The following is an 11,660-nucleotide window of genomic DNA, read 5'->3' on the forward strand; positions in this document are numbered from 1 at the left end:
CTAAAATTTGTATGCCAGTAAAGTATCACTCATATGGTAAGAAAGCTAGAAGTATTTTTATTTTGCAAGTGGCAAAGCAAAGAGACAAGGCTGGCAAGTCCAGAATTGGACAAGAATCACCATGGAATCCTTTCTTTAGAAAGAATTCTTCTAATTAAGAGCCTTAATATGACTTCTAAAATTTAATTTATGAAACCATGGTTCTGAAAAAGAGCCCTTGAGGATGGCAGGATGGGAGTTTTAGCCCATATTCCCTGTGTACAGCACATAGTGACTCTTACAGTGATATTGCCTACAGAGAAACTTCTAGATAGAAATGTACCCTGAGAAAAACCAACACTTGGAAGAGGAGGGATGAAACCACAAGACTAATCAATGACAAAGGAGAAAAAACTCAGGAGAGTTTGGGTTTACACAGAAGCAGAGAAAGAAGTGTTTACAAAATAAATAAATAAAGTCAGCTGTCCAACGCACCGAAAGAGAAGAACAGCTTCCACTGGATTTAAAAAGATGAGTTTCGATGTGCGGAAGAGGAGAGAGATGAGTGGAGAAGTGAGGGGTAACAGGAGGAAATGACGGGTCCAGGCAGAACTTTTAAACATGAAAAAGTAATAAAACTGAGCTGCCCAGTGCGGCAGCTACTCGCCACAGGGGACTGTGAAGCACCTGAAATCCAGGACACTTCCCTTCACCAGCCCTCCCGTCCCCCTCACACCCCAGCAGTCACTTCTCAGCACTGACTGAGGTTGGCTCCTTCTGTACCTTATGTGCGAGAGATCAAACAGTCTGCTCTCTTCTCTGTCTCACTCTTTTGACCTAGCATTACGTTTGCGAGATGTGTCCACATTGTTGTATGCAGCTGCAGATGCTTCGTTCTACTTCCTGTTTAATAGTTCATCCCGCAGCTATACTACATGTCCTTTTAAATATGACTGAGTGCTTTTAATTTTAATTATGAATATTACTCCTATAAATATTCTAGTACATTTAACAAATATACTTTCAATTTCTGATCATATACAAGGAGTGATCAAAATATACAAAATTTAAACATTCACCCTATTTTTTAATCACACTGCATATGTATTGCCTACTTGGTGAGAAGAAATTATTGGGACTTTTAGGACTGTTTTCCAATCTTGCCATTAAGAATGTAACATCCGGGGCTGGGGATCTAGCTCAGCGGCAAAAGCGCCTGCCTGGCAAGCGCAAGGTCGTGAGTTCGGTTCCCGGTACCGGAGAAAAACCAAAACCAAAAAAAAAACCAAAACTAAGAATGTAACATCCACCCTTACCTTAACGCTAGGCATCGGACTGATGCTCAGCATGTTCAAACTGGCTGGTCAAAGTAGAGGATGGACAGAGGGACAGCGGCAAGGCCAGACTCCCTGCAATAACGGTGAGTGCCCTGTGGTTCAGCGCCATGCCCTCTGACCTGGCCAAGAAGAAGGCAGCCAAGAAAAAGGAAGCTGCCAAAGCTCAACAGCGGCCCTTAAAGGGTCACGAAGAAAATGGAGATGCTGTCACAGAACCACACGTGGCAGAGGAGGAGAACCAAGAATCCAGTGGTATAGAGACCACAGAAGTAGATTTGCTGACCAAAGAGCTGGAGGGATTTTGAGATGAAGAAAGCCACTGCTTGCGCTGTGACTGGTGTCCTGGCCTCTCACCCCTGTAGTCCTGACGTCCACATCATCAACCTCTCGCTCACTTTCCATGGTCAGGAGCTACTCAGTGACACCAACCTGGAATTAAACTCAGGCCGCCAGTATGGCCTCATCGGCTTAAATGGAATTGGAAAGTCCGTGCTGCTCTCTGCTATCAGGAAGCAGGAAGTGCCCATCCCCAAGTACATCGACATCTACTGCCTGACTGACGAAATGCTCCCTAACGACAAGACCCCCTTGCAATGTGTGATGGAAGTGGACACAGAGCGGGTCAGGCTGGAGAGGGAAGCTGAGCACCTGGCTCATGAGGACTCGGAGTCTGAGAAGCTCGTGGAGCTCTATGAGCACCTGGAGGAGCTGGATGCTGACAAGCAGAGATGAGAGCCTCGCGGATCTTGCATGGACTTGGTTTCACCCCTGCAGTGCAGTGCAAGAAGCTAAAAGACTTCAGCCAGGGGCTGGAGGATGAAGGTTGCCCTTGCCAGAGCCCTCTTCATTCGGCCCTTCATGCTGCTCCAGCCACCAACCACCTGGACCTAGATGCTTGTGTGCGATTGGAAGACGAACTGAAGACTTTTAAGTATATTTTGGTCCTTGCATCCCACTCCCAAGATTTCTTGAGTGGTCTGCACCAATATTATCCAAAGGCACAACAAAAAACTGAAGTATTATACGGAGAACCATAACCAATATGTGAAGACATGGCTGGAGCTGGAGGAGAATCAGATGAAGAGGTTTCCCTGGGAGCAGGATCAGATCACACACATGAAGAACCACAGTGCTAGGTTTGGTCACGGCAGTGCCAAGCTGGCCCAGCAGGCCCAGAGGAAGGAGAAGATGCTACAGAAAATGATGGCCTCAAGACTGACAGGGAGGGTTGTGAGCGACAAGATGCGGTCATTTTATTTCCCCCCAGTGGCAAGATCCCTCCACCTGTGATTAGGCTGCAGAACGTGAGTTTTAAGTACACAAAATCTACAATAATCTAGAATTCAGTGTTGACCTCGACACAAGAGTGGCTCTAGTGGGGCCGAATGGAGGAGGCGATCCACTCTTTTGAAGCTGCTAATTGGAGAGCTACTACCCATAGACCAGATGATCTGAAACCACTCTCATGTCAAGATAGGCCAATACCATCAGCATTTACAGGAGCAGCTGGATTTGGATCTCTCGCCTTTGGAGTATATGATGAAGTGACTGAGAAAAATCTACCCTGAGAAAAAACCACTGAGCGGTACGGCCTCACTGGGAAACAGCAGGTGAGCCCAAGCCAGAACCTGTCGGACGGGCAGAAGTATCCAGTGTGTCTGGCCTGGCTGGTCTGGCAGAATGCTCACGTGTTCTTCCTCAACGAGCCACACCAACCACCTGGACATCGAGACCATCGACACGCTGGCAGACGCCACCAATGAGTTTGAGGCTGGCAGGATGCTGCAGAGCCATGACTTCAGACTCATTTAGCGGGTGGCACAGGAAATCTGGGTCTGTGAGAAGCAGACAATCACCAAGTGGCCCAGAGACATCCTGGCCTACAAGGAGCACCTCAAGTCCAAGCTGGTAGACAAGGAGCCCCAGTTCACAAAGATGACCCACAACGTGTGAGCCCTTGGCAGGGCTGGGTCAGGAGAAGCACCTTCAGATTGTCAGCTGCCACCTGGCCAGCCGCTCAGGACAGGGCCCAGGGGCTGCATCCCGGCATTGCTACACTGCTGCCTCAACCCCTCCCTGCCTCAGCCTACCTCGCCACACTCTTAGCCCCTGCCAGGCAGTGCCTGTCTGCCTCCACCTCCTTCCGGTTCCATCTGTCCGCCAGGCTTAGTTGGCTGCCCCCTCCATCCCTCACTGCTCTCCTGGCCCCAAGAGAGACACAGTGAGAGACAGCAAGAGACTTGCCCAAAGGTCCACAGCCTCAATGTGGCCAGAACTAGTGTTCTGAGTTTGGTGATATTGGAGGAAAACCCCCAGCCACCTCTCCCATTCCTTTCTGCTGCTGGTTTGGAGCTGTAGACTAGGCCTTGGGCCTGGTCAGTTTTTAAATAATTATTTAGCCGTGTAACTCTCAGACCTTCATGACATCTATAAAGCATCCAATAAAGAAAGAGGAAGCCATGTTCCCTCCCCCTATTCCTTAGGGAAAAAAAAAAAAAAAGATTATGATTAGCACCAGATTTGCTCATTTGGGCTGTTACACAAGTTGGAAGACCACTCTTGGGTAGGCCTAATTTATTATTCAAAAGAAAGTTGGTTAGATTTGAGAGCTAAAGAAGATATATCTACTTGTGCTCACTGGACCTTGTTACATGCCTCATTTTTCTTCCACCTCTTCTATATGACATAATTTTCAACAATGATCACAAAATAATAACAGCCAGAAAAACATCCTGAAATTTCTATTGAACATTGTATATATATAATCAGCCAGTTTTTAAATATTTAAATACAAAACAAAATGAACCTTACAGTATAAGAAAGAAAAAGACAGCAACTATTTATTCAACACTTTCTATATCTACCTAGTAGTTTTAACTTTATACTTGTTAGTAAAATTATATTTTTTTCCTTTAGTTCTAAAGCCATAACTAAGCCAAGCATGGTGGCACACACTTGTAATCCCAGTACTTGGGAGGCTGAGGCAGGAGGATTGTGTAAGTTCAAGGCTAGCCTGAACTGCATAGCAAGACCCTGTCTCAAAAAAAAAAAAAATTTTAATTAAAAAAGTAAAGCTGGTGCTCGCTTTGGCAGCACATATACTAAAAAAGTATAGCTATAACTAACAACTCCAAAGAAAGAATATCAGCATTAAAGATAAACAAATCTAATAAAATATTTCATATCTGAACTAAATTTGCACTTACAAATTCCCCAAAAAAAAACTGTTGTACTGTTTTATCATTTTACATTTTCAGAATAATATTAAAAACTTTAAACCTTAGCATGATATACTTAAAGTTCATCTGTACTGTAGTATGTATCAGAATTTCCTTCTTTTCTAGCTGAAAAATGTGCTCATCCCATGTATATAACATACTTTGGTAACCCATGCATCCACTAGGGGACCTTAGATTGCTGCCATTTCTTAGCTACTGTGAATAACCCTGCAATGATCATACCTCATGTAAATATCTCTTCAAGATCCTGCTTCCAGATTTTTTGGGTCTATATTCGGAGGTGAAATTGCTGGATCATATAGCAATTCAAGTTTTGATTGCTTAATGAACTAGAGCGGCAGCAACATTTTATATTCCCAACAATGCACAAGGTTTCAATTTCTCCACAACCTCACCAACACTTGTTATTTTGACAGTAGCCATTCTAAGAAGTGTGAGGTGATATCACATTGTACCTTAATTCACACTTCTGTGCTGATTACCTATGCTAAGCATTTTTCACATGCTTATTGGTCATTTACATATCACACTGGAGAAATGTCCATTTTTAAGTGGATTATTTGCAGCTTTGTTGTTGAGTTAGAGTTGTTCTTTTTGGATATTAATCCCTTGTCAGATATGTGCTTTACAAATATTTCTCCCATTCTAATTTCATTGTGTTGATTGTGTTCTTTGAAACCTAAAAGTTGTTAAATTTGATATAGTCTCATTTTGTCTATTTTTGCTCTTATCATCTAGGCATTTGGTGTCATATCCAAGAAATCATTACCAAATCTTGTCATAAAGCTTTTCCTCTATGCTTTCCCTGAGGAATTTCCATACTTTTAATTTTTTTATATTTAGTTCCTTAATCTATTTTGAATTTACTTTTTACATATGAGTCTAATTTCATTTTTGTGTATATTGATAACCAGTTTTCACAGCACCGTCTGCTGAAGACATTGTGTTGTTCCCATTGTGTGATCTTGTACACTTATCAAAGATCATTTGATCCCATTTGTGATGCTTTACTTATGGGATGTCTCTTCCACTGGGCTACAGATCAGTCTTTCTGATAATATACTATTTTCATTATGGTAGTTTTATAATATGTTTTAAAATCAGAAAGTATAAAGCCTCAAATGTTATTCTCCTTTTTCAAGATTGTTTTAGCTATTCATGGTTATTAGTATTCTATACAAATATTAGGATAGATTTTTGTATTTTTTGAGAAAAGGGCGCTTGAAGTTTGTTTTGTTTTGTGTTGTGTTGTTGGTTTTTTATTTTGTTTGCGTTCTGGTACTAAGGATTGAACTCAGGGCCTTTGCACTAAGCTGCATTCTCTAGTCCCTCATTTTTATGTTTTATTTTGAGACAGAGTCTTACTAAGTTACAAAATGGCTTGGGATGGGCTCACATCTGAGATCCTCCTACCCCAGCTTCCCAGAGTGCTGGAATTACAGGTGTGGACCATCACACCCAGCTTGGCTTTTATTTCTTCAGGTTCTAGGGGTTGAATACAGAGTCCTGTGCATACTAACCAAGCACTCTACCACCAAGCTATATCCCTAGCCTCTTTTCAATTTTGTTTTGAGACAAGGTCTCACTAAGTTGTCTGGGCTGGCCTTGAATGTTCAATCTTCCTGCCTTAGCTTCCTCAATAGCTGAGATTACAGGTGTACACCACCATACCTGGCCAGATTTTGACAGGAATTATATTAAATCTTCAGACTGAATAGTATTGACCTAATAATATTGTCTTCCAATCTATGAACATGGACATCTTTACATTCATTTATATCTGCTTTATTTTCTTCTAACAATGTAGTTTTAAAAACACAATTGTCAGTGCTCACTCAGAATGAAATAACTTAAGGGCCATTTCTTTAATTTTACAAACACTGACCGATTGTTTATTTCCAGTCTATTGTTTAAATGCATGAAGTACTGCTTCAGCTGTGGCAGACAGAAACTACACTGAAAGACAGTTAGAACCATATTCAAATTACTCTGAGCATGAATGATGTTGCATATTTACATGACTGAGAATACAACAGGAAATCCTCCAAATTAATTTCTATGCAGAATATTTAACTTGTTAAAAAAATAATCAATTTAAATGTCCTAATCTGGAATTGACATATGCACTATTAAAGCTTATCAGCAAAGGCAGCGATTCTGCCATGCTGGTGAGCCTACAGCATGCGTGCCACAGCGGGATGTTTGTATCATTGAAAGCTCTCAAAGGTTTGCCATCACTGGTGTAGAGCTCAGACCTGCAAGAATATGCAGGAATATCTAATCACATCATCACTGAGAAGTGCCAGGTCCTGGTGATAATAACAAGCAGACTGATATTATTACCATCTTTGAATTCTTAGGCAATGAATAGTTTTATTGCCTGCACACATTTCCCCCTTGCGTTCCTTTGGTTCACCCCAACACAAGCCCTCTGAGTTCGGGTTTGCAAGCTATCAAGTTGTTAGTGTCCGGTGCTGCTATAATGTCTAGGTAGGTAATCTTGCGTTCTTCAGCATCAGTCACCTGCTGCTCTGCATCTAGAGTTCCTGCCACTCCCCACTCTGTTCTCCTTGCTGTCTTAGGACTTGTGCTTATTCTCTTATCTGACCATCTTTCAGCTTCTAAGCTGACTATGAACTGCTAACTGAATTCTCTTGAAGTCCAGTCACCAAGACAGGATCCAAATATCAAGCACTTGTGCCAGGCCCCCTCATAGTGTATTAGGCACTTTGCACGCTGATTGTCTTTGAGTCGGACAGCCAGTCCTATGCAATCACTGATGCCCAGGGATGGCAGGGCCATGTGGACGGCTGTCCTTAGGAAGGAGCCTAGGCAAGACAGGCCTTTGATAGGGTTCCTGGCCAAAACATATTCTCTTCTGCATTGTCCTTCCCTTCCCTCTCTTTCCCCAGCTCTTGTGACTTCTTTGCTGTCTGCTTTTTCTCTTTTCTCTTCCTCTTTCCCCTTCCTCTCTTTCCTCTCTGACAGTCTCTGCAGATACAGAGATTTGAAACTTCACAATTTTAAATTCATTGTCCATTGTGTAACAATTGCAAATTCTTTCCTTTGTGGCATGGGCCTCTTTGGGTTATCTAAGAGCAAATGGGAGAACTGGCTCACTTAGCTCATCATCTCTCCAGCAATTTCAACTCGGTTTTTGGTCTTTAGTTATTCAAGTATTATGCTTTTAAATTGAATCTTTTCACCTTTTATGAACAAAGCTTTGTCCTAAAAAAAAGTCATTGTGAAATAAATAGGCAGGAAACTCCCAGTGTGAATTATTTGGTAAAAGAAATGTCAGTTTGCAACTCCAAAGCCTGTCAAAGAGTTATTCATTCTGTTTTCTTTCACTTTTACGCATACATTTCCTGCTTTGATTACTGTATGCACTGCTGAAGTCCCATTGTAGATATAATAGGAAGATTGACCACACTAGCCATGAGAAAGAACAGCGGTGGAGATACAGGTCCACTCACTCAACAGGTCAACAGTACCGCCTTAATGTCCTTGGACAGTTCCATGTGCCCTAACTACAGTGTGTGTGTGTGTGTGTGTGTGTGTGTGTGTGTGTGTGAGAGAGAGAGAGACAGACAGACAGACAGACAGACAGAGAGAAAGAGAAACAGGAGAGAAAAGACAATCAAGTCTAATGAGAAAGTATACAAAATTTTCTAAAATATATAATCCCCTCATCCTAATTTTTAATTTTGAGTTTCATATGTCTCCTATCACATGCAGAATTTTTATCTAGCTACAATTTTACTCCCAGCTGCAGGGTTTCAAAAAATTTTTCTGTTGTGGCTACAGGAAGGCAGCCAAATGCTTCTCTAATAATTTGTGCAATCTAGTCCTCATGCACACTACATTTAACAGTTCACAAATATTTATCAGTAAGATCCAGCCAAACCTTTGGGGTTCACAATCAAGGGAGGGTCATATTCGTCATACAGAGCTGTTGTTCTTCCAAATGGTCATTGCCAATCCCTTCCCCTTTTCTTCAGTCTCTTCAAAGCAGTAAGGATAGAAAAGACCACATGAACCAGCAAACATTTATAGCCCTCTGAAAATCTCTGCAATCCCTGCTTCTTGTCCCTCCAGAGAAAATGCTAAGGACTTCAATGTTCTCTCCAACCATTTAAGCTGCTTGAAATTATTTTATATATAATATATATACTATAACATACTGTATATTATATATAATTATTATATATACAAAATATGATACATATAGTTTTTCACAGTCTTTATCCCCTCTTCCCTTTGCACCTCTTTTCTTAGCCTAGCTCTCTCTTTTCCACATTCTGGCCCTCTCTAGCATACCCGCTGTGTCCATTTTCCTTTCTCACTGGTCCTTGGGAAAATAGTGTTAAATATTCCCCCTCTGGAATGGGGCTCGGTCCACAGAGCACCCACCACGGTTATGGGTCGGTGGTTAAACTCAAGTACCTACAAGTATTGTTGCACTTTGCTCACATGTGAAGGACATGGGAATATTCTTCACTTCTACAAGGAAATGTGATGTACTCGGTTTTTCCTTGAAACAGGTGACCCTCTTTCATTTTTAGAATTTTGACAGAGATACAGATGCAAGACCTATTTCATTTTCCTCCTAATTCTACGCTGTCAGTAGGTGGTACCAGTCCTTCGGAATGATAGGAAATGCAGAATCTATGGCTAACCTCCAGCTACCGTTTGCCAAGTGGAATGTGGGCCTGGTTGCTAGATCTGACTTTTCAAGAGACAGAAATCCGGGGCATGGTGGTGCATGCCTGTAATCCTAGCACTTGGTAGGCTGAGGCAGGATGATCACTGTGAGTCCAAGGCCAGTCTGGGCTACATAGCAAATTCAAGGCCAGCCTGCACTACATAATGAGACCATCAAAAAAAACCAAAAGAGAGACAGAGACGGAGACAAAGAGATCCAAGTTTTTTGTGGAAAAAAATATGTTGCTGAAATGTTAGCCACTAATTTAAGAGAATTTAAAATGTTGCAAAGGCGAACTCAAACAAGGTCACAGAATGCAAGAGCTTGGCCTGTGTGAAGCTTCTGACACTGTAAATTATAGGCATTTATCTTATATTTACTTGCTTTACAACAAACAGTTGGTAAGATTACGTCTTTGTTAGAAAACAATCATCTGTTTTCATATTTATCTTGTGTCCTCTTTTCTGACCCATCTATACAATGTATGGTTTTTTTGTTTTTGTTTTTGGTGTAGGGAATTGAACTCAGGACCTTGTTGTGCTTGCCAAGCTGGCGCTATGCCACTGAGCTACATTCCCAGGCCCCAATGTATGGTTAATAGCCTCTTAAAGTCAGACTACCCTTTCCCAGTTCCTTCTCCCCTTAGGAATTACAGTACTTTCAAAACCACAGCTTGGAGTCAAATTAGGGCTTAAATTATATTAGTTTTGACGAGTTTTCCAAATGGCTAAAGCTGTTACCGGTTACCTTATGGCCCCCTCTCATTCAGAGGAGACGTGGCTGAGTACACACGACTGCGTGAACACACACATACACACGGAGCACACCACGATGACGGAAACTCAGATCAAGCTACGAGAGTTACTCCTGTCAACACCACCATGCAGCTTCTTCCCGGGAGCCTCTTCCCTGGGAGCCTCTCTGAACTGCCACCACTGCACCTCCCCCTCAGCAGCTACCCTACGCTGTATCATAATTGCATTGTATCACAATTGCACGGCACAGGGCCTAGCACAGAGTAGACAGAGTAAGCATTGTTGCATGAGCCATTATCATCATCGGAATAAGTTACCATTTTCGGAGCAGAGACCATGTACTGCGTAGTTTGCCTCTGTTATCCTGGAGGCTTTCCCAGTCCAGACCACACAATCCAAAGCAGCCCCCAGTCATCCTCTCTAAAACATAGCCTGAATAGGACTTATGAATATATGCTTAACTGTGTCCAGATTGTCATCTGTCACCTGTCAGTAGAAAGCGCTAGAACAAGAATATCATCTACGTCACGCTTGGCGCACAGAAAGAAAATCAATGGATCTAAACATCTGGCCTCCTGGGGTGAGAGTTGATTTGCACACAGTAGGTCTCAACAAGTTCTGTCTTAAATTTTATATTCAAATTTCAGGATAATTGCGTTGAATATTCTATAGCGGAGGGTGGCTAAAGAAGCTGGTTACATTACCCAGGCAATGACATCCGCACGGGAATTTCTGCTGCAATAAGAAAGCCACTTCCCGTCACGGACGGTCCTCTACAAGTCTGGGGCTTGCCACATCCTGACAGACAAGACTCATCGGGCTAGGCTGGCTGGGGCAGTGGACACACACACGCTCGCACCAAAAAAGGGAGCGAGTGGAGGGGACACCGACCCCCCACTTGGTCGGCGTAGGCCCCCGACAGGCGTACGCAGGGTCTGCGCGGGACAGGGCGGCGCCCAGGGCGGCAGTGCCAAGCCGCGGGGCTTATCGGCCCGGCGATTCTCCGCTTCGAGACCCCCTTGTGCTTCGCTTCCTTTCACCCCAAAATCCCACCATCCCAAAGCACAAGGTTTGATCGTCAGAGTCCCCCAGGCCTCTAGGGGGCGACAGCACTAAGCCCCGCGTCACGTGCTGAAAAAATGGGCCTCAGTGCCCACTAGGTGGGAGCGGAGGCAACCTTCTCGGCAGAGCTCGGGCGGGTCAGTTTGAGCCCCGCCCATTTCCCCGAGTCCACGCCCCTTTCCCCGCCTCTCCGGACGGGCCCCGCCCCGGCTCCGCCCCCGGGGCCTGCCCTCCGCCGCGCGCCGGGCCCAAAGTCTCTCCGCGCGGGCCCACTGGCTTAGTTGCTGCTGCGGCTGCGCCTCGTCCCCGTCCGCGCCTCGTCCCCGTCCGCGCCTCGTCCCCGTCCGCGCCTCGTCCCCGTCCGCGCGTCCCCGCTGCCGCCATGCCCGGAGGGCTCCTTCTCGGCGACGAGGCTCCCAACTTCGAGGCCAACACCACCATCGGCCGCATCCGTTTCCACGACTTTCTGGGAGACTCGTAAGTGGCCCCCGCGCCGCCCCGGCCTGGCCTACGCGCGCCAGGACCCCGCGGCGCCTCCCAGTTCTCCTTCCCGTCCCCGCGCCCTCGGCGCCCTCCGCGCCGC

General features: G+C 44.4%; 1 protein-coding gene, 1 long non-coding RNA gene and 1 pseudogene across 2 annotated transcripts in view; 2 read left to right on the forward strand and 1 right to left on the reverse strand.

Annotated features, from left to right (window-relative positions):
• The window catches only part of LOC102005337, an 84,089-nt gene extending 73,899 nt beyond the window's left edge, over positions 1-10,190 (reverse strand). Inside the window, exon 1 of the long non-coding RNA XR_001236426.1 lies at positions 10,008-10,190. This is a non-coding gene — a long non-coding RNA (uncharacterized LOC102005337). The remainder of the gene's footprint in view (positions 1-10,007) is intronic.
• On the forward strand, positions 1,424-3,278 carry LOC102005556 (annotated as a pseudogene).
• Positions 10,191-11,301: 1,111 nt separating the features above from the next.
• The window catches only part of Prdx6 (peroxiredoxin 6), a 10,950-nt gene continuing 10,591 nt past the window's right edge, over positions 11,302-11,660 (forward strand). Inside the window, exon 1 of the mRNA XM_005374867.2 lies at positions 11,302-11,554. Within this exon, the coding sequence (XP_005374924.1) occupies positions 11,460-11,554 (95 nt within the window). The 5' untranslated portion in view covers positions 11,302-11,459. The remainder of the gene's footprint in view (positions 11,555-11,660) is intronic.

This window comes from Chinchilla lanigera, unplaced genomic scaffold, assembly GCF_000276665.1.
Source record: "Chinchilla lanigera isolate Chin_1 unplaced genomic scaffold, ChiLan1.0 scaffold00005, whole genome shotgun sequence".
Classification (NCBI taxonomy): Eukaryota; Metazoa; Chordata; class Mammalia; order Rodentia; family Chinchillidae; genus Chinchilla; species Chinchilla lanigera.